The sequence below is a fragment of the Salmo salar genome, chromosome ssa07 (assembly GCF_905237065.1).
Source record: "Salmo salar chromosome ssa07, Ssal_v3.1, whole genome shotgun sequence".
In the NCBI taxonomy this organism is placed as follows: Eukaryota; Metazoa; Chordata; class Actinopteri; order Salmoniformes; family Salmonidae; genus Salmo; species Salmo salar.
Window position 1 is genome coordinate 20,059,474 of NC_059448.1, and position 24,233 is coordinate 20,083,706.

The 24,233-nt window shown below is 43.2% G+C and overlaps 1 protein-coding gene across 1 annotated transcript in view; it reads left to right on the top strand.

Moving 5' to 3' along the window:
• The first annotated feature begins 440 nt into the window (after window positions 1–440).
• LOC106608787 (phospholipid-transporting ATPase ABCA1) overlaps window positions 441–24,233 on the top strand; it is a 305,836-nt gene continuing 282,043 nt past the window's right edge. Inside the window, exons 1-2 of the mRNA XM_014206928.2 lie at window positions 441–577; window positions 17,998–18,126. Of these exons, the coding sequence (XP_014062403.2) occupies window positions 18,061–18,126 (66 nt within the window). The 5' untranslated portion in view covers window positions 441–577; window positions 17,998–18,060. The remainder of the gene's footprint in view (window positions 578–17,997; window positions 18,127–24,233) is intronic.

The following is a 24,233-nucleotide window of genomic DNA, read 5'->3' on the forward strand; positions in this document are numbered from 1 at the left end:
GTTTCTCTGTTTAGCTTAGATTGAATGATGACCTAAAGCCTACAGGTATAATGTATTCCGATGCAGTTACAATGTATTTTAAGACTATAGTCATGAGAATGTTTCAGCTTTTCAAGGCCATGGAATATATGTGTCTCCCTCACCTTGATTTTTACCTCAGCCAATTAAAGCTAGAATTAAAGCTTTGTCTATGAATTTGAGAGTGGTTACATTACTCAAGCCCCATCCCTAAGGTTTTTTACACTAGTCAACATGTGCTCCCGGATTGAGCTTAAGGGAGTATGCCGTGTAAGGTACACTTGCACACTACCTCGTCACCTGGGTCTATTACCTGAGTGCTGTGGCCATGGTAGTCCCTGTAGAGGTCATTTGCATACTTTATAGCTCTGGGTAAAAGGGGATGGAGACAGGGAAGGAGGAAGGAAAGTAGAAAAGGGATAGAGAGAGATAGTGGGCTCAGAGGAAAGAGGGTGATGATAAGAGTCACAGGAACTTGTTTGCAGTTTACACTGGGTCATTGTCATCTGGGGACTCCTAAATATGTGCTGAGAATAATTATATTCTAAAGATCTAGGAGGTAAGTTGCTCATAAATAGATTTTTTGGTAACACTTTACGGTACAGAAATTAATAGGTAGCCTATTTACGTAGAAAGTACATGATAAGTGTGTAGTTACACAGTAATAACCTATAACATACTTGTGTGTCTTTGGGATTTATCAAAAACGAGTACCTCTAAGCATCATTGGTACCCGTTACCAATTGTGTGTTTTTAACTACATGTTACATAGCAAGGCCTCATGTGATGCCCTGGGCTGTTGTTATGGTTGCTAGCTAGTTTCCTCCTGGGGCTATTTACATTTTAGCATTCGCTCTTATCAAGAGAGACTTACAGGAGCAATTAGGGTTAAGTGCACAGACAGATTTGTGTACCAAATCAGCTTGGGGATTTGAACAGGCAACCTTTCAGGCTACTGGCCCAATGCTCCTAACCTCTAGGCTACCTGTAGCCCATGGCTGGGTCAGTACCGCTGGTTTATGAAATTCAGTGCACAAGGTTGAGAGCACAGGAGGTTGGTGCCACCTTAATTGGGAAGGACAGTCTCGTGGTAATGGCTGGAGCGGAATGAGTGGAATGGTATCAAATACATCAATGTGTTTGATGTATTCAATATCATTCCACTCTTTCCGTTCCAGCCATTACCACAAGCCCGTCCTCCTCAATTAAGATTTCCATGATTTCCATGTGTTTGATGCCATTCCATTTGCTCCATTCCAGCCATTATTATGAGCTGCCATCCCCTCAGAAGCCTCCACTGGTTGAGAGTTAGTTTACACTGTGTAGTTATTATATTACCATGAGGGGTACAATTATTTCATAAGTTCTGTCTAATGACTTGGTTTACAATGTAAATTACATTTTTTGATACATACATTTTTCACACTGTTGAACTGTACTATTTTCACTAGAATGCTTCCGTAACTTTGCGTATAATGAGTTATAACTGGAAATCGTTTTGAATTAATCAGATACAAAGCACAAGATATACAGTACAAGATACAGTATGAACAAGATATACAGTACAACATACTGTATGAACAAGATACAAGATTTACATTAAAATACACAGTATGACCAATATATAAAATATATAGCACAAGATATGACCAAGATGAAAGATATACAGTACAACATACTGTATGAACAAGATACAAGATTTACATAAAAATACACAGTATGACCAATATATAAGATATACAGCATAAGATATGACCAAGATAAAAGATATACAGTACAAGACACTGTATGAACAAGATATACAGTACAAGATATTATATGAACAAGAGACAAGATATACAGTGCAAGATATTATATGAACAAGAGACAAGATATACAGTGCAAGAGATGAACAAGACAGTAGAGGGCTTCACTTGCCCAAAAAGTTGGATGCTACCATGATTACAGATAGTTTTGAATGAATTGTGAATAATGATGAGTGAGAAAGTTACAGACACACAAATGTCATACCCCCAAGACATGATAACCTCTCGTCATTACAATAACAGGGGAGGGTAGTATTTTTTTGGGGGTATGATATTTGTGTGTATGTAAATTTCTCACTCATCATCATGATTCATTCAGGACTATCCGTAAATATGGTAGCATCCACATTAATGTATTAGTGTTTAGAAACATTCTATTCTCATTTACAATAAATGTGACTCCAAAATGACACAATACATTATTTACCATTAATTTCTATTGGGCACAAACCAATCTAAAACACAACCAAAACAAACAGCAAATGCATCCAAGTTTGTAGATTCACTGCTAGGAATATGGGACCAAATAAACAACTTTTGACTACTTTAATACACATATAAGTGAATTTGTCCCAATACTTCTGGTCCCCTTAAATGGGGGGGAAAAAGTGCTGTAATTTCAAAACGGTTCACCCGATATGGATGAAAATACCTTCCAATTAAAGATGATAGTCTGGAATTGTATCATTTCAAATCCAATGTGCTGGATTACAGGGCCAAAACAACAACAACATTGTCGCTGTCCCAATACTTTTGAAGTTCACTGTCTTTGCTTTTGGAGAAGCTGGTTGTCTCCATAATGCTTACCTTCAGCAATAGTTGTAACAAGTGAACAACAAACATTGATTGACATGTATTAGCTTAATATCTTCTCTAATGTGTGCTAAACATCAGTGGAGGTTGCTGAGGGGAGGACGGCTCATAATAATGGCTGGAACGGAGTACAATAATTATTTGATACTATTCCACCAATTCCGCTCCAACCATTACCACGAGCCCATCCTCCCCAATTAAGGTGCCACCAACCTCCTGTGCTAAACATGCAGTAAGTTGGTGCTAATATGGCTAATTCGCAGCTAACAATTGAGTAATAGGCACCAAATTATTAAGAATTTACTGTTGTTGATGGATGCTAATATCATGCTGCTTTGAACATCTGAATAGCTTTAGTTCATGCGGCATTGCGTTCTGTACGGTGACCCATTTTCAACATTTCACAAACAGTTTTGTTATGAAGTTTTCAAACATAAAAGGGGCAATCTGGAACAAAGCTGTCACTGCCACAGTACATTTTATAGACAGAGCGGGATGGCTATGGATGCAAGGACTGACCATCCATGGCATTTTAATGTTCGTTTTATTCATATTTTGAAGCTATACAGTCTTTGTTTCAAATTACATTGTGTACAAAAAATTAAGTATTCTTCCAGAATCAATGTCTATATATAATTCAATTGAAAGATTGCCCCTTTAACACAGAGATAACACAATAGCTTTGATGCAGAAGATTCAACATTTTAGAACATTTTGAGTTAAAGCCAATGTACAGCAGCAGTAGAGGAAGTATACAATTGGTTGCAGTGACATCATTATGACAAATTGTATGACTTCAAGGTCATACTATTTGTATAAAGAAGTTGTGTTAACGTTAACTAATTCCAGACCAAAAAGTGACATGCCAAATTTGGACCCGCTGGGTCAGTGAAGGAAGGATGAAGAGTATAGCTGGAGTTTACACAAAGTGGGTTGAGCATCACTTAAAAGGATAATTCACTCAAATTACAAAATGGTATATTGGTTAACCTGAAATCAATCTATGTACAAGGTTAGACATTAAGCCATATTTAGTTTTGTTAACCTGGTCACTGTTTCCAAATGGAAGGAAACCATTAAGTGTCATTTGGGTGAACGATCAATTTAATGTTTTGTGAGTGCCGACTGAACTTTTTCAATAGAAGGTCAAGGCAGTCATTTTAACCACATACATTTGCTCCTATAAAATTCTATTTAGCTGTATACTTACTGTAAAACACTACAATTTACAGGGTCAAGCCTCTTGAGATGCGAGCAAAAATACATTTGCACCAAATTGCATGTAATTGTTTCTACATAGAGATATCAAAAGGGGCTGAACCTCTCAAGACTACCATTTGAGGCCCCATCTTGAGCATGCATTTTATAAATAGTAAATTACCTTCTGCATTTTTTATAACATAGGTTTCTGGTAATGGCAGGGCTTTTCTTTTACCCAATGATGTCTGTGTAGAGCGTAATGAAATATTCAAGTAAAGCAGAGACAATTACATGACCTAGTGTATATCGTTTCTGAAGGCTTCGCAGAAGAAACTGATTGGTCATAGGGCAGTTCAGAAAAATGCCTGATGGACTGGTCCATCTTTAGCCCAGTAGGCCTGTCTAAATTGTACAAAAGGCCTCGAGGAATATAAAAAATGTCCCGGTGCGTTAAAAATGCCAGAGCCAGGGCCTCCCGAGTGGCGCGGTGGTCTAAATAAAACACTGCATCGCAGTGCTAGCTGTGCCACTAGAGATCTATATATATACCTCTGGCCCTTCTTTGGACACTGTGTTAACTAACCTCCAGACGAGCTTCAATGCCATACAACTCTCCTTCCGTGGCCTCCAACTGCTCTTAAATGCAAGTAAAACTAAATGCATGCTCTTCAACCGATCGCTGCCCGCACCTGCCCGCCTGTCCTGCATCACTACTCTGGACGGTTCTGACTTAGAATATGTGGACAACTACAAATACCTAGGTGTCTGGTTAGACTGTAAACTCTCCTTCCAGACTCACATTAAGCATCTCCAATCCAAAATGAAATCTAGAATCGGCTTCCTATTTCGCAACAAAGCATCCTTCACTCATGCAGGCAAACATACCCTCATAAAACTGACTATCCTACCGATCCTCGACTTCGGCGATGTCATTTACAAAATAGCCTCCAACACTCTACTCAACAAATTAGATGTAGTCTATCACAGTGCCATCCGTTTTATCACCAAAGCCCTATATACTACCCACCACTGCGACCTGTATGCTCTCGTTGGCTGGCCCTCGCTTCATACTCGTCGCCAAACCCACTGGCTCCAGGTCATCTACAAGTCTCTGCTAGGCTCACTGGTCACCATAGCAGCACCCACCTGTAGCACGCGCTCCAGCAGGTATATCTCACTGGTCACCCCCAAAGCCAATTCTTCCTTTGCCGCTTTTGCTTCCAGTTCTCTGCTGCCAATGACTGGAACGAATTGCAAAAATCACTGAAGCTGGAGACTCATATCTCCCTCACTAGCTTTAAGCACCAGCTGTCAGAGCAGCTCACAGATCACTGCACCTGTACATAGCCCATCTGTAAATAGCCCATCCAACTACCTCATCCCCATACTGTATTTATTTATTTATCTTGCTCCTTTGCACCCCAGTATCTCTACTTGCACATTCATCTTCTGCACATCTACCATTCCAGTGTTTAATTGCGATATTGTAATTGCTTCGCCCACATGGCCTATTTATTGCCTTACCTCCCTTATCCTACCTCATTTGCACACACTGTATATATACTTTTTTCCTACTGTATTATTGACTGTATGTTTGTTTATTCCATGTGTAACTCTGTGTTGTTGTATGTGTCGAACTGCTTTGCTTTATCTTGGCCAGGTCGCGGGTGTAAATGAGAACTTGTTCTCAACTAAAAAAATCCTGGTTCGTGACTGGGAGACCAATGGGGCGGCGCTCAATTGGCCCAGCGTCGTCCGGGATAGGGGAGGGTTTGGCCGGCAGGGATGTCCTTGTCCCATCGCGCTCTAGCGACTCCTGTGGCGGGCCAGGCACATGCACACTGACATGGTCGCCAGGTGTACTGTGTTTCCTCTGACACATTGGTGTGGCTGGTTAAGCGGTCATTGTGTCAAGAAGCAGTGTGGCTTGGTTGGGTTGTGTTTCGGAGGATGAGCAGCTCTCGACTTTCGCCTCTCCTGAGTCTGTATAGGAGTTGCAGCGATAAGACAAGACTGTAACTACCAATTGGATACCATGAAATTGTGGGAGAAAAAGGGGTAAAAAATTATAATAATACTTTTTATTAAATGCCTGAGATGATTTCTGATCCGAGTCCATCTCAGCCTAGCAGGCTGATCTTTAAAGATTGATATAACTTTTTCGCCTTAGTGTTGTGGTAGGTTTTGGGCTAGTTTTAACGTTTGAATGTCAGGAGCCTGAACTAAATGTAATTATACACTGCGTGGTTCGAGCCCTGAATGCTGATTGGCTGACAGCCGTGGTACATCAGACATGCATCAGATCGTATTTGTTTATCCCATGTAACTCTGTGTTGCTGTTTGTGTCTCACTGCTTTGCTTTATCTTGGCCAGGTCGCAGTTGTAAGTGAGAACTTGTTCTCAACTGGCCTACCTGGTGTTAAAGTTGCGTCAATTCAATTCTGGTATCAGAACAAAATAGTCAGCACATAGTAACTTCTGATTTATTTGTACTTTAATTAATGCAAACACGTGTGTGGTAAATGTGTGGTTCGTATATATACGGTCTCGCTGTTATACCTCGCAGGGCAGACAGAGAAGAGAGTGACACCTCCTATTGTTCTCGCTTATATACTCTGACAGTGATAGTTCCCGCTCAATGCTGGCCTGTCAGAGGGAGGAGGAGCGTGGTTTAAACTTGCTCCTCCTATCGTCGGCGTGCAGGCTGGTCCCAGCCTAGTGACGCACTTCCTGTCGCCGGGTGTCGTTCTTCCTGTCTTCAGCAGTTTATTTATCCATAGTTTATATACGTAATATTGTAGCATAGCTTCCCCGGTATATTATAAAGGTTATGCATACAAATAGCCAGTTCAACCCTAACACTGGTTAAAAAAAGGTGAAATAAAAAAATGAAAAAAATAATACCATGGGTATGAAAAAAACATGTATTTTTACTGTTCTAATTATGTTGTTAACCAGTTTATAATAGCAATTAGGCACCTCTGGAGTTTGTGATATATGGCCAATATACCACGGCTAAGGGCTGTATCCAGGCACTCTGCGTTGCGTCGTCCTAAGAACAGCCGTTAGCTGTGGTACAGTTGAAGTCAGAAGTTTACATACACTTAGGTTGGAGTCATTAAAACTCGTTTTTCAACCACTCCACAAATTTCTTGTTAACAAAATATAGTTTTGGCAAGTCAGATAGAACATCTACTGTGTGCATAAAACAAGTCATTTTTTCCAACAATTGTTTACAGACAGATTATTTAACTTATAATTCACTGTATCACAATTCCAGTGGGTCAGAAGTTTACATACACTAAGTTGACTGTGCCTTTAAACAGCTTGGAAAATTCCAGAAAATTATGTCAGAAGCTTCTGATAGGCTAATTGACATAATTTGAGTCAATTGGAGGTGTACCTGTGGATGTATTTCAAGGCCTACTTTCAAACTCAGTGCCTCTTTGCTTGACATCATGGGAAAATCATACGAAATCAGCCAAGACTTTTACTAAAAATAGTAAACCTCCACAAGTCTGATTCATCCTTGGGAGCAATTTCCAAACACCTGAAGGTACCACATTCATCTGTACAAACAACAGTACGCAAGTATAAACACCATGGGACCACACAGCCATTATACCGCTCAGGAAGGAGACGGGTTCTGTCTCCTAGAGATGAACGTACTTTGGTGCGAAAAATGCAAATCAATCCCAGAACAACAGCAAAGGACCTTGTGAAGATGCTGGAGGAAACAGGTACGAAAGTATCTATATCCACAGTAAAACGAGTCCTATATCGACATAACCTGAAAGGCCACTCAGCAAGAAAGAAAACTGCTCTAAAACTGCCATAAAAAAGCCAGACTACGGTTTACAACTGCACATGGGGACAAAGTTCGTACTTTTGGAGAAATGTACTCTGGTCTGATGAAACAAAAATAGAACTGTTTGGCCATAATGACCATTGTTATGTTTGGAGGAAAAAGGGGAAGTCTTGTAAGCCGAAGAACACCATCCCAACCGTGAAGCACAGGGGTGGCAGCATCATGTCGTGGAGGTGCTTTGCTGCAGGAGGGACTGGTGCACTTCACAAAATAGACAGCATCATGAAGACGGAAAATTATGTGGATATATTGAAGCAACATCTCAAGACATCAGTCTGGAAGTTAAAGCTTGGTCACAAATGGGTCTTCCAAATGGACAATGACCCCAAGCATACTTCCAAAGTTGTGACAAAATGGCTTAAGGACAACAAAGTCAAGTTATTGGAGTGGCCATCACAAAGCCCTGACCTCAATCCTATAGAACATTTGTGGGCAGAACCGAAAAAGCGTGTGCGAGCAAGGATGCCTTCAAACCTGACTCAGTTACACCAGCTCTGTCAGGAGGAATGGGCCAAAATTCACACAACTTATTGTGGGAAGCTTGTGGAAGGCTACCCGAAAATTTTGACCCAAGTTAAACAATTTAAAGGCAATGCTACCAAATGCTAATTGAGTGTATGTAAACTTCTGACCCACTGGGAATGTGATGAAAGAAATACAAGCTGAAATAAATAATTCTCTCTACTATTATTCTGACATTTCACTTTCTTAAAATAAAGTGGTGATCCTAACTGACCTAAGACAGGGAATTTGAAATAGGATTAAATATCAGGAATTGTGAAAAACTGAGTTTAAATTTATTTGGCTAAGTAAGGTGTATGTAATCTTCTGACTTCAACTGTATATTGGCCATATACCACACACCCTCATGCCTTACTTAAACAAAGTAGACGCATAGTACTTTGTGAGGGGCACACAATATGCAGCCTTTGGTATACAGTAGCTACAGCCTTTCAGTAATAAACAGATGTTGAACAGTGTTTAAGTTGCTGTAATTAAGAATGTTTTCAGTCAACTCACCTGGTAATGCAAGGGTTAAATGAACAACAAAACAACTAACACGCACACTGAGGAACCCCAGTGTTCTCACTGAAAAAATAGAGCGGTGCTTTGTTATTCATGTTGTAAATAAAGTCTGGGAATGTCTCAACATGCTCCTGAATAAACCCTACCAGCTGTTCAAAAATAGCTTTGTAGAAATAAGGGTGACAATACCTTGAAGGGACAATTCCATGGCCACATTTTATTAAAGCACAGATGTTCTGGGGAATTAGTTTTGGATGTTTAACAATTATTCTTGAAGGAAGTAGTATCAGGAAAAGAGCAGAAGGCCCTTGGCCCTCCTACAATGCACAGTTGGTGGTATAATCTGTTCTGGCTTTGGAAAGCTTTAGTTACCAAACTGTCTGTGACAATGCAGGTTAGGTTCACTTTTAGGTTTTGATTATGTAGTCGAATGTCAAAAAAATGTTATTTTAATCCCAATACCACAGACACAAGGAGGAGGCAGACAGTCAGTCTCTACAGTCCTTTAATATCTTTATTTTCTTAGTATTAAAAAGGGGTTTACAGGATAAAAGTAACACAGAACAAAAACACAAGGTCGTTTGGCTTTTCATCCCGAGCAGGGTCGTTCGTTTCGGCTTTTCATCCCGAGCAGGGTCGTTCCTTTTGGCTCTCCCCGGTCAGGGTCACTCTCATTCGTTCCCCTCTACCCAGACACGGCAGTAGTGTTGCGTGTTTCAATCAGTGTAGATGAAGTGGAGGAGACAAGTTAACAAGAAATGTCTGAAGCTTTGAAACATGGATTGTGTATGTGTGCCATTCAGTGGGTGAATGGGCAAGACAAAAGATTTAAGTGCATTCGAACAGGAAATAGTAGTATGTTCCAGGCGCACCAGTTTGTGTCAAGAACCTCAACCCTGCTGGGTTTTTCAAGCACCCAAAGTACATCCAGCCAACTTGACACAACTGTGGGAAGTATTGATGTCAACATTGGCCAGCATCCCTGTGGAACACTTACGACACCTTGTAGAGTCCATTCCTCGACTAATTGAGACTGTTCTGATGGCAAATGGGGGTGCAACTCAATATTACGAAGATGTTCCTCATGTTTTGTACACTCAGTGTATTTTATTCATTATAAATGAGGCAAAATGTATAAATGTATTCAGCAGGAGGTCCTGTTTCTATCACAATAATGATAATTTATAACGCAGTACTGTAATTGCCAATGACGAGAAATGAAGGTAAAGTTGGCTGAAAATACCTTTGACCATGGTTAATTCATCTGAGCTATAATGAAGACCCCATCTATGTCATCTCAAATACAACAATATTCAGAGAGGAAAGTGTTGGTCAAGAATACTGACATGTCCACCAGAGAATGATTTCTTGGTAAAAGCGCACTGTTTATTTGCGTGACCCAGCAATTCACCTTTCCCCTTAGGTACTAATTAAAACGAGCTGTGCCATTAGCCATCCCTATTGAACTAGCCTCAGAGAATTTTAAGATTCCCACATGTAAAGAGAGCGTGTGATATATAGAGAGAGAGATGGAGGGCGAAGAGGGAGAGGAGAGAGAGTCATAAGAAAAATAGAGGGGGGGGGGCAGAAAGAACATTTGCTCTTTGGGAGAGGGCTTTTGTAAACGGATGTTAAAAACATTCTCTGCCTTACTCCGTTTGGATGACAAAATATCTGTCCACACGTTCTGTCATTGCAGGGGTTGAAATAATGCATTCTGATGTAGCAAGTCCCCAAAAACCAGGCTTGCATCAGCACTTTTATCTCATACTACGTGCTTTAATTTTCCTTATTTATACATTTTTTCCTTCTCCTCTTTTTTCGCTCCGTTTCTTTTTCTCTTTCCTCTGCCTCGACTGTGCTCTGTTTTTGGATCCTCTTTGGAACTAATGACACCATTGAGACGGCCTGAGTGTAAAAAGTGGCACAGTAACATATTTAAATTATTCAGTAGTGTTTCCTCTGTCACTGAGACGGAAAACAATTATGGGAAACCAGGGAGACTGTACTGTATGGCTATGAACTCACAAGGGCTTGTATTGTGTTTGTCTAACTCTGACTTAGATGCAAATCCTCATCATCAATTCCCATTTCCTGTTGACTGAATATTTCCCTATTAAGCAGGCCTCTATGTAGCTTGATCCAGCGACATTCACGCTTCTCAAGGTATAGGCAATGTGCTGGGAGAGTGTTATTTACCCTTCATGGTTGACGTGACTTCCAACACAGAAGGCTATTACGAGCTGTCCTTCCCTATGCACAATGCTTGTTTCTAAAGAAGGGCGTTGAAAGCTTTGCAAGCGAATGTGGTACATACTCAATTATACAAGCACTTGAGGGAGACAAGTGTTCATGCATATACAAGGGGGGCTGCTATATAAAGGAGACATGCTGTTTTATCCTGGTGGCATTTGTCTGCTCCTTAATGTCAACTCACCTCAAAGACATGGAAAGTATGGGAATACTTTTTGGAGCCATCTGCTTCAAGGGTCATACAGAGAGTGAATACATGTATATCTGCAATATCCAACTTTTTGTTTTGTTTCATGTGTGTTGACATTTTTCTTTGGGTATGAAAAAATATACGTTATGGCAATATTTCAAAAGATGTATTCACTTCAGTGAGCCAATTCCATTGGTGCCCCACCTATTCCTATATTTTAATAATTCCTCATATCAGATGTTTATATATAGTATGATAATAGTTGTATATACACTGTTGTACCTGGATCCAAAAGGTTTCTACCTGGAACCTAAAATAGTTATTCAGCTATCCCCATAGGAGAACCCGTTAAAGAACCCTTTTTGGTTCCAGGTAGAAACCTTTTGGGTCCAGGCACAACCCTTTTGGGTTCCATGTAAAACCCTTTCCACAGAGGGTTCTACATGGAACCCAAAATAGTTCTACATGAGACCAAAAATGGGGATTTAGTCCAGTTGGAGTCTCAGGAGTTTCCAGGTTTGGTTTTGTCAATGTTTTGTCTGTTAGCTTTTACAGCAGCTTAACGCTTAATAGTAATGGAACTTTAATTATTAAAGGTCTTCCGGAAACAGCGTCTGGGGACCTAATTCTCTTTTGCACCATTAGAGTATCTTTCTGGCCACCTGGATGTACAGTGACCTCAGCTTTCATGACAGTAAATAAAACATCTACGGAGTAACGTTAAATAATGGAATAATACAGGGTGGAAATGGAAGGGAAGGAAATGGAGCGTTAAAAGTGGCACATTTGTATGTGGCTTCGACTCGGGCTAAAACTTGCATCCTCTATTTTCACCTTTTGCTCCCAAAGTCCTACTGTTCTTTATGCAGGAAATGAAGCTACAAAGTCTTCAGAAAGTATTTATACCCCTTGACTTATTACACATTTTGTAGTGTTACAGCCTGAATTCAAAATTGATTAAATATATATTTTTTCTCACCCTTCTGCACAAAATACCCATAATAACAAAGTGAAAACATGTTTTTATTATACATTTTTGCAAATATCTCATTTACATAAGTATTCACACCCCTGAGTCAATACTTTGTAGAAGCACCTTTTCTGTGTGTCTCGAAGAGCATCCAACACATGGATTGTGCAAGATGTGCCCATTATTATTTTCAAAATTCTTCAAGCTCTGTCAAATTGGTTGTTGATCAATTCTAGATAAACATTTTCAGATCTTGCCATACATTTTAAGGAACATTCACTGTCTTCTTGGTAAGCAACTCCAGTGTAGATTTGGCCTTGTGTTGTAGGTTATTGTCTCGCTGAAAGGTGAATTAATCACCCAGTGTCTGGTGGAAAGCAGACTGAACCAGTTTTCCCTCTAGGATTTTTCATCCCGTAAATGTTTTTATCCTGAAAAACTCCCCAGTCCTTAATGTTTACAAGCATACCCATAACATTATGCAGCCACCACTATGCTTGAAAATATGGAAAGTGGTATTCAGTAATGTGATGTATAGGATTATCCCCAAACATAACATTTTGTATTCAGAACAAAAAGTTAATTGCTTTGCCACATGTTTTGCAGTATTACTTTAGTGCTTTGTAGCAAACAGGATGCATGTTTTGGAATATTTTTTATTCTGTACAGGCTTCCTTTTTTTCACTCTGTCAATTAGGTTAGTATTGGGGAGTAACGAAAATGTTGTTGATCTATCCTCAGTTTTCTCCTATCACAGCCATTAAACTCTGTAACTGTTTTAAAGTCACCATTGGCCTCATGGTGAAATCCCTGAGCGGTTTCCTTCCTCTCCGGCAACTGAGTTAGGAAGGATGCCTGTATCTATGTAGTGACTGTGTGTATTCATAACCATCCAAAGTCTAATTAATAACTTCACCATGCTCATAGGGATATTACCAATCTACCAATAGGTGCGCTTCTGTCACGCCCTGACCATAGAGAGCCTTGGTTCTCTATGGTGTTTAGATAAGAGCGTGACTAGGGGGGTGTTCTAGTCTTTCCATTTCTATGTTAGTGCTCTTAGTATGGTTCCCAATTAGAGGCAGCTGATGTTCGTTGTCTCTAATTGGGGATCATACTTAAGGGTTCCCTGTTCCCACCTGTTTTGTGGGATATTGTTTGTTTGTGGTGGTTCTTGTTACACCACGTAGTCACGTTGTGTTGCTTGTTTATTGTTTTGGTTGAAGAAGTTTCACTTTAAATAAATATGTGGAACTCAACAAACGCTGCGCCTTGGTCTGTCTCTTATCAGCACCGTGACAGAATATCCCACCGAAAGAGGACCAAGCAGCATGTTCACAAGGTAAAGGAGTTTTGGACATGGGAGGAAGTCATGGGAGGACACGAGACCCTTCCTTGGCGGGATTCGCAAAGGAACAGAGAAGGACAGCAACGACGCCGGGGACCGCGGACACAGAAACCCCAAGATTTTTTTTTTGGGGGGGAGCTGGAGCTGTCGGCTGGAGCTGTCAGCTGAGCAGCGGAGAGTGCCAGAGCCCGAATGGCAGACGGTGGAGGTCTTCAATGAGGGATACCGGAGAGAGGTGGAGGCAAGGAGTATGCTGCAGCGCAGGCGTACTGAAGAGCGGGTCAACAGTCCGGTGCCATCTGTGCCAGCTCCTCGCACTCGCCCTGAAGAGCCAGAGACTGTCAGGGAGGCGATGGAGAAGTTGGGAGAGAGAGAGATGTGGTGTGTTCTGCTCAACATTCGACCTGATGTGCATGTGAACAGTCCGGTGCCACCTGTGCCGGCTCCACGCACCAGGCCGCCAGTGCGCCTCCCCAGTCTGGTACGTCCTGTGCCAGCTCCCGTACTTGCCCTAAAGTGCGGATCACCAATCCGGTGCCACCTGTGCCAGCTCCACGCACCAAGCCTCCAGTGCGCCTCCCCAGTCCGGTACGTCCTGTGCCAGCTCCCCGCACTCGCCCTGAAGTGCGTGCCACCAGTCTGGTGCCACCTGTACCGGCTCCACGCACCAGGCCTCCAGTGTGCCTCCCCAGTCCAGTACATCATGTGCCAGCTCCCCACACTTGCCCTGAAGTGCGTGTCACCAGTCCGGTGCAACCTGTGCCGGCTCCACGGATCAGGCCTCCAGTGCACCTCCCCAGTCCGGTACGTCCTGTGCCTGCTCCCCGCACTCGCCCTGAAGTGCGTGTCACCAGTCCGGTGCCACCTGTGCCGGCTCCACGCACCAGGCCTCCAGTGCGCCTCCCCAGCCCGTTACGTCCTGTGCCGACTCCACGCACTAGGCCTCCAGTGCGCCTCTACAGCCCGGAACTTCCAGCGACGGTTCACAGTCCGGAGTTTCCAGTGACGGTCAACGGCCCGGAGCCTCAAGTGACGGTCAACGGCCCGGAGCCTCAAGTGACGGTCAACAACCCGGAGTTTCCAGTGACGGTCAACGGTCCGGAGCTTCCAGTGACGGTCAACGGTCCGGAGCTTCCTGCGCTGGTGCCATGGCCGGAGCCTTCTTCTGCGCAGGTGCCCAGTCCAGGCACGGCGTCCAGTCCCGCTCCATGGCAGGAGCCTTCCTCTGCGCCGGTGCCCAGTCCAGGCACGGCGTCCAGTCCTGCTCTATAGCAGGAGCCTTCTTCTGCGCCGGTGCCCAGTCCAGGCATGGCGTCCAGTACCGCTCCAAGGCCGGAGCCTTCCTCTGCGCCGGTGCCCAGTCCAGGCACGGTGGCCAACCCAGCTCCATGGCCGGAGCCTTCCTCTGCGCTGATGCCCAGTCCAGGCACGGCGTTCAGCCCGGTGCCATGGCAGGATCCGGGGTCTGGGCGGGGGCCACCGGCCCCCGACACTAGTATCCCCCCCCTACCCTCCCCATTTGGTTTCAGGTTTTGCGGCCGGAGTCCGCACCTTTGGGGGGGGGGGGAGTACTGCACCTTGCTCCGTCTCGTATCAGCACCGTGACAGCTTCTTTGGCTTGGAAAACCTTCCTGGTCTTTGTGCATGAATTTGTGTTTGAAATTCACTGCTCGACTGAGGGACCTTACAGATAATTATATGTGTGGGGTAAAGAGATGAGGTAGTCATTCAACAACCATGCAACTTATTATATGAATTGTTAAGCAAATGTTTACTCCTGAATGTATTTAGGCTTGCCATAACAAAGGGGTTTAATACATTTCAGCTTTTCCTTTTTAATACATTTTTGAACATTTTGAAAAATACTTCCACTTTGACATTATGGGGTATATTATGTAGGCCAGTGACAAAGAATCTCAATTTAATACATTTTAAATTCAGGCTGTAACACAACAAAATTTGAAAAAAAGTCAAGGGGTGTGAATACTTTCTGAAGGCACTGTAGCTATTCTAGCTTAACGTTCACCAATAAGATCCATGACATGGTCCATTTGGGTGATAAAATTAACAAATACTGTATCTAGTAAATGGTGTAGTTATAGCTCTGGTCCAGGGCTTTCATGTGCGTTCCTTCCCGTGCGCACCCACGTCCTGGACCATAGTGTAGTTGTAATACTACCAAACAAAGAAACTGAGTTGAAACCGAAGTGTGATTACAGTAGGCACTTGTTATTATAATGGTAAATCAGCAGGTTAAATGTATTATTTGGTTTAGAAAAGCAGTGGTGATGTCTAATGTAACGTAATAGAATGCAGGTAAAGGTTACATTATGTCAGTGATGGATTCATAATCTAATAAGGCCCTGCCTGTTGTGCAATTATTGAGTTTTTAATAAAGGTCACGGTGAGAGTGTAAAATGCCATCGTATATCAATCTGTGTTTATTATCTGTTTAATCAGTGTGCCAAAGCCACTACAATCTTTTGTAAATCCTTTTATTATTATCTAAAATATAAATAAAATCTACATTGACTTGTTAGTCATAAATTACTTGTAAATACACAGTACAACTAGTTTTTGAATTGACATTTCATTCAATTAATTCCATTCCAAGAAGTAAGACCGATTAAGGTCCACAATGGGCGTATGCATATTTTGTTTTTCATCACAAGTGACCTTTTCCTTTGCACAAATCTGGTATTGAATTCAACTGTGATTTATGTTGCTTAGCTACTGTATGCAGACATAGAACATTGAAATACTCAGGTCTAGAACCAGTTTTAGCTGAATATTGAATACAGTGAGGAGTAAAAATGCAAACCGGCAAACCAAATGTTAAATAATGTGCAATGTCCCTGTCAAAACCTTGTTGAGTAAAGTAAAGTAAATACATGTATAGGGTATAGGTTTTCCAGCACACAGCTTTGACCTACTACTGTCACTATGTTGGTATTGTACTTCAAACTATGTGTAGGCAGGTTGCTTGGGAGTCAAACCTTCTCAAACAGCCTAATGTATACTCTTCAGAGGTGCTGTATAATGGACTTAACAGTGTCCTGCTTTTAAAATGATGTATACTGGTATATATACAGTATATATCCCTTGGCTGTATGTATTTTTAGATATAGGCCTATTTTAACAGTGTATTATTGTTGCGTCGCCAACTTTATTGCAACAAGAAATACAAGTACAAACATAAGTTTAAGCTACACTGAACAAAAATATATGCGCAACATGTAAAGTGTTGGTCCCATGTTTCATCAGCTGAAATAAAAGATCCCAGAAATATTCCATACGTACAATGTGCACAATTTTTTTTACATCCCTGTTAGTGAGCATTTCTGCTTTACCAAGATAATCCATTCACATGACATGTGTGGCATATCAAGAAACTGATTAAACAGCATGATCATTACACAGGTGCACATTGTGCTAGGGACCAGAAAAGGCCACTCTAAAATGTGCAGTTTTGTCACACAACACAATGCCACAGATGTCTCAAGTTTTGAGGGAGCGTACAATTGGCATGCTGACTGCAGGAGTGTCCACCAGAGCTATTACCAGAGAATTGAATGTTCATTCCTTAACCATTAGCCACCTCCAACATCATTTTAGAGAATTTGGCAGTATATTCAACTGGCCTCACAACCGCAGACCACGTGTATGGCATCGTGTGGGCGAGCGGTTTGCTGATGTCAACGTTGTGAACAGAGTGCCCCATGGTGGCAGTGGGGGCAGGCATAAGCTACGGACAATGAACACAATTGCATTTTATCGATGGCAATTTGAATGCACAGAGATACCGTGACGAGAACCTGAGGCCCACTGTTGTGCCATTCATCCGCCGCCATCACCAGCTTGATAATGCTTGGTCTGATGTCGCAAGGATCTATACACAATTCCTGGAAGCTGTCCCAGTTCTTCTATGGCCTGCATACTCACCAGACAACTCATCCATTGAGCACGTTTGGGATGCTCTGGATCAACTTGTACGACAGCGTGTTCCAGTTCCCGCCAATACCCAGAAACTTTGCACTGCCATTGAAGAGTGGGACAACAGTACACAGGCCACAATCAACCGCCTAATCAACTGTAGGCGAAGGAGATGTGTCTCACTGTATGAGGCAAATTGTGGTCACACCAGATACTGACTGGTTTTCTGATCCATGCCATTACCTTTTTTTTAAGGTGTCTGTGACCAACAGATGCATATCTGTATTCCCAGTCATGTGAAATCTATAGAATAAGGCTTAATGAATTTATTTAAATTGACTGATTTCCTTATGTGAACTGTAACGCAGTAAAATCTTTGAAATTGTTGCATGTTGCGTTGATATTTTTTTTCAGTATATGATAATGCATCACTGGGTTGTCACAATAAGTCCCGAACCAGGTGCTTTGCTATGAGACCAAGGCCTTGGGAAGTGGGTGATTAGTGGCATTCCCTCCGGCATGATGCACTTGTTCTCTGTATTAAAACCAAAACCCTGCTTTTATTCCCTTTAGGGTCTATTAAGTGGGGGGTTGCCATAACAACACGTTGGCAGGATATTGCCTAGATACGGCATAATGGGTCTCCTGACACAACTTGGTCTGCTCCTGTGGAAGAACTTCACTCTTCGGAAGAGACAAAAGGTAACTACACACCCTCAAAATAAATCAACCTACATCTGCTAAAATCATGGACACAGGGCTGTGCTACAGTGGACACAGGGCCGTAACTAGAGTTAGAGTTTTAGTGAGGTCTGGAAAAAGATTTTACTGCATTTATATCAAATTAAAAAACTTTAAAATGCTATTTGGAGAACAGCAAAAACAAGGACAAATGACCTGAGCCATTATCACCTTGGCTGCTATAGGTTCATTCATCTCACGTGATCTACAAAAAAAATGACTATTTACCAGTTGTGCGCTCCTTTCTTTGAGAGTCGGTCTTTGTTTGTTTGGTGGATGTCTGTAGAAATGGCAGCAGCAACACTTTTTTTTACTCCTGCTTTAAAATTGCATTTTGTTCGGTATCTCGCAAACACACTCTCATCAGCGTCTCTAGACTAGTTGCCTATTATGCCGGCTGCAAGCGTGATTCGTTTCACGTCACCCTCGGTCTGTGCCACGAGAAGGCGGAGTTAGCCGTTTGAGAGAGTGGCGAATTTGCCGCTAAAAAGGAAATGCTGGGAGGAAAACCCGGGGAATGCAGGCGAACATACCGAACAAACCACTGTTCATGATTTCACTAGTTGGCAAAGATGCAGGCGCAATTAGAACTCGGTCAGATCAGGAATATCAGCGTTCTGAGCTTTGATCAACGCTGGAAGCAATATTTCTATTATATATATATACAGTACCAGTCAAAAGTTTGGACAGACGTACTTATGCAAGGGTTTTTCTTAATTTTTACTATTTTCTACATTGTAGAATAAAAGTGAAGACATCAAAACTATGAAATAACACATATGGAATCATGTATTAACCAAAAAAGTGTTAAACAAATCAAAATATATTTTATATTTGAGATTATTCAAAGTAGCCACCCTTTGCCTTGATGACAGCTTTGCACACTCTGGGCATTCTCTCAACTAGCTTCACAAGGAATTATTTTAGAACAGTCTTGAAGGAATTCCCACATATGTAAAAATTAAGAAAAACCCTTGAATGAGTAGGTGTGTCCAAACTTTTGACTGGTACTGTATATATATATAATAGAAATATTGCTTCCAGCGTTGATCAAAGCTCAGAACGCTGATATTCCTGATCTGACCGAGTTCTAATTGCGCCTGCATCTTATATATATAAAACAAATTACAAAACACTACCGCGGTGTACTCATATGTAGTTGGCCTATGTAGTTGTAGTGAGTAAGGACATCTAAGGTATTGTGTTAGGGCAAAAATCGAGGGATTTGTCTTAAAAACTGGTACATATCTATGTGAGCTGCTGCCCTAATTCTCTCGCTGGAGAAAAGTTTTACCCTGACACGCACAAGCTGGAAGTGTCACATTCAATTTGCAGAGATTCATCCCTTCCAAATGTTATGTCACTTGCCCCCTGTCTTTAATCTTTAACAAAGTCAGCCTGATGGGAATGGATGGGGCATGGGGAATGAGTTGTAAAAAGTTTGTTTAAAAGCTAGACTATACCTTTACCCACCAAAACATCCACCTACAGTATTACGTTAAATTCGATAACATAGGAGTATGTGAATATGACACACATACAATTGTCTCTGTCCTTGCAACTGCTTTTATTGTGGAGAAAAAAAAGACAGGTTTTTGATAAATAAAGAAATCCCCCTTGAACCTCCTTCAATGAGATTCAAAAATGGGCACTTCATGCTCTTTAGTGATTTTATGGTCAGAGTCCAAGGACATTTACAACGCCCACTCGTTATTCTGGTCTCTGTCAATTCCTGCTGACTCCTCATCTTAGCCAAGGTTGGAGTGTGACATCCCAAGTTTGTTACCAGCTGAATTTCACTACACAGCTTTGACTGTAATGTTAAATTTGAGTCATTTAGCAGACACTCTTATCCAGAGAAACTTAAGGGAGCAAATAAGGTTAAGTGCCTTGCTCAAGTATCAGCAGATTTCTCACCTTTCGGGTTACCGGCCCAATGCTCTTAACCGCTAGGCTACCTGACACCCTTGTTGACAACTATGTAACATTGATGATCCATCCTCATCTTCTCATCTAATACAAAACTACATACAGATGTAGGATTTTAATTGGATCACCCTGTTGCAGGAGAACTTTCAGGAAATGTGTAACTTGTAGTGTATTTGAGGTTTAAAAAAGCTTCTAGATTCTGTTATTTCCACTTTTAAATTTCAGACTTGATTTCCCATTACGAAAAATGTATCCCCCCTTAAAAATGTCCATTGATTATAATCCACATAATAATTCACATTTCCTTTTGCTGCAGGATTATTTTCCTACTGTAGAAAACTGTCTGAAATTAATTTCATCACCCTGTTGCAGGAGAAATTTCCTGTGATGCAGGAAATGTAAAACTTGTTGTGTATTTGAGGTTTAAAAAGGCTTCTGAAGTGTGTAATGAATGTCAGGACTCTGTGTCGAGCTCAGGTTAAAGGTTCAACTCCCATTATCCCTGGCAAATTCCCCCAACCCTAGTCGTTAGCTCCTCACCTCGCTCTCATTACGCACACAACCCTCTCTCTCACACAAGCCTAATGTAGCAGCTAATGATGTATGGGCCATATAATAGTCTGTGATATCACCAACCAGCCATAAGGGAACAGACTATACTGACTAAAGAGAGAGACCCATTATGGCCATTGCTATCTGGGATCCCTGGGATGTCCCTAACCCCATTCAAGATGACATTTAAAATGGTTAAGGTAAGGGTTTATGGTTAGGGTAAGGGTAGGGGTTGAGGTAGGATTGTGTTTAGGGTAAGGACATCCCAAGAATCCCAGATTGCACCAACCAGAGCCATGTATTTAGGGAGTTGGGATAATGCATTATGATGGATTTACATGACCCTTCAACTTTCTATGGCAGCCATGTTAGCTTCCCATGAACATTACATGGGGAATATTTAAACAACGCTTCGTAACTGAACATCTACAATTTTAACAATATTAACAGTTCTAAAAGTTGGCCTAACTCTCACAATATCTAGGAACATACAGAGAAGAAACTGTCAGATGCGTCACAATACCCCCGGAACTAGCCGCATTGGGAGCCAAATTTGAAATGGTATACATTAAATACATGGAGCAGGGTGGAAAAAGTCCCGGAAGCGACCCAGTGGTCTCCTTTGTCTGCGCGGGCATGATGGGGGGAGAGTGTCCGCTTCACAGGAGGTTGGTGGCACCTTAATTGGGGAGGCCACACAGGTAGACATGAAAGACATGAGCCACTGGAGAGCAGAGTGGCCAGTCCTTACAGTGAAGGGCAGGCCACACAGGTAGTACTTGAAGTGTTTGATGGACTCCACTACAGCGAGGAGCTCTCACCGGGTGACACAGTAGCGGTGCTTGTGTTTGTTGAATGTCTTGCTGAAGTACGCCACTACTGTCTCCCCTTCTGGCCCTGGGCCAGCACCCCACCCATGCCCACATTGCTCGTATCTGTGTCCAGGATAAAGGGCACGGTGGGGTCAGGCGGGACGAGCACAGGGACCTCGATCAGTGCATGCGTGTTCAAGGCCTCCTGGCACTCTGCTGTCCGTGAGAAGGTCCTTCCGCAGCAGGCGGTTTAGGGGAGCGGCAACGCTGAAAATGCCCCATACAAACCTCCAGTAGTACGAGGCCAGGCCCAGGAAGCGCTTCAGATGCTGCTGGTTAGTGGGGATGGGCCAGTCTTCGACAGCCCACAATTTGTCCTCCATAATGCTGATTCCCTCTTCCCCCACTTGGTGACCCAAGAAGGACACCTCTCTCCTAATGAAGTTGTACTTCCCAGGATTGAGCTTCAGGCCTGCGGCAGCCACCCTCTCCAACACAAGCCGTAGCGCCCCCAGGGCAGACTGGAAAGAGCTGCCATGGGCCAGGATGTCGTTGAGGAAGACCAGCACCTTATCCATCAACCGCTCAAAAGTAGCAGGAGCATTGCACAGGCCGAAGCACAGGACCTTGAACTGCCAGTTCCCAGTCTTGGATCTGGGTAGAGGGGAACCTGGCAGTATCCACTGCAGAGGTCCAGTGAGGAGAACCAGGAGCACCCCCTAACCAGGTACAGCAACTCATCGATGCGTGGTATGGGGTATGAATCCTTCCTGGTTACCGCATTTAGCCTAATGTAGTCCGCACAGAACCTCAGCTTGTCCCCCTTCTTAGGAACCATGACTACTACTGCTGCCTCCTCCTGGCATGCCAGCGGGATATGGTGGGGATGCATCTTGATGGTGTCGATCTCGTGCTGCACCAGATGAGTCTGACCCACCTCCTCTTCACTCAGAGCAAAGCTGTCTCTGAACTCCAACAGCAACTGCCACAGCTGTTCCTGCTGCTCAGGGTCAAGACCATCACAGTTCCTCCCCCATATCTCTCTCACTTTGGACAGTGTCCTCTCCTCTCCCATCTGGGGTAGCTGGTCTGGGATGGTGTGGCCCAAGCTCACAGAGGGAAGTGTCATGGAGGTAGCTGGGGAATGTAACACACAGCTGTCACACACAGATGTGGGGGCAGCCATGGGTCTCTGCTGCCTTGACAGCCTGAGTAAGGGGGTCGTTGGGCTGCCTGAATGTGACATTAGGGTAGGCCATGGTGACTGCAGGCCCTCGCTGGAAGCTCAGTGTGCTCCCGTCTAGGACTAGCTGGCAGACTGTGCTCCTAAGAAAGTCCAATCCCAGGAAACAAGAGTCCTGCATAGCCAACCATACAGAAAGACACATAGTCCTGCCCCCTACTGTAAAAGTAATCATCCCCTTCCCTTTCATGGATGCCAGCTCACCTGTGACTGTGCGAAGCTAAACAGTTGTGGTCCAACCTGGTACAATGTCCGGCCTCACCAGGGTAACTGTGGACCCAGTGTCCACCAGGGAAGAGTAGGGCACCCCATCCACAGTGACAGAGACGTAACAAAAGTCCCCAACACAGGTCCGGGACACCACAACAACAGGTTCCATTCACATTTAGCCACCTGTTTCTGGAGGAAGTGGAGACTTGTTCCCCCATCTATGGTGGGGTTTGGGAAAGAGAGCCAGGGGTCCGTACTACCTCATCTATGCGGACCCCGAGCTATTTCCCTGAGCTCTGGGAGACATGGGGCAATCCCTGCACAGATGGCCTGGCTGGCCACACTACCAGCTATACCATGGGGCAAGAACATGTGCTGCGTGCTGTGAATTAGTTTTGATATTTCAGCCACCCATGCAGGCTTTTACTGCTCTGGGCTGCTTTGCACAGTGGGTGTATCTCTACACTCCCCCACTGAAGCCCCAGCTCACACAATCTCGCTCTCCAAAGCCATCTCCAAGGCTTTCTGTAATGACTCGGGATGAACCAGCTCGGTCTTTGTGTGACGCTCCGTAGGAGAGAGCACCTGTATTAACTGGTCGCGTGCCAGCTCGCTCTGCACGGAAAGGGGAATGTGAGCGTATGCCTGACGAGTGAGGCTCTCAAAGAGTTATCAAACACACTTGTCCTGGACATAAGAGAGAGAACAAAAGAAAAATCCTGGTCTTATAACTTGCGTCTGCCCGACCTCCTGCCCATAGCCATGCTGTTCACCAACCACAAGGACGCCTGGCATGAAAACATTCCAGGTATTCCTTTGATTGGTAGACAGCAGAGTGACTGGCCTGCTGGACAACCGCAAAACTCATAAACATAACCATAAACTCATAAAAATGACACATAATTGACCATGGCACGGAGGAACCACTCAAGGACAACCAGACAGTCGGCAGCCTGTACGAGGCAACACATCACAGAATCCTCAGTCTGTACACATGCACAAGACCGATTGATAGTAAGGATTCTGACCAGAGTGACGGAACTGACACACCTCAGTCTCCTGACTGACTCAGTCTCCTGCGTCAGACCTACCTCAATCTACCTCCAGATTTTAGATTGCAGAGATGTCTCACTCCAGACAGACCTCAGTCTACTTCCAACCCAGATCTACCCCTGTCTACCTCAAGACATCACATTCAGGACAGAAGTCAGACTCTGGACCTACTGAGTCCTTCCAGACATCAGACTCAGGACAGACGTCAGACTTCACACCCATCTCCATCTACCTCCATACATTAGATTCTGGTCAGTCCTCTTCTCAAG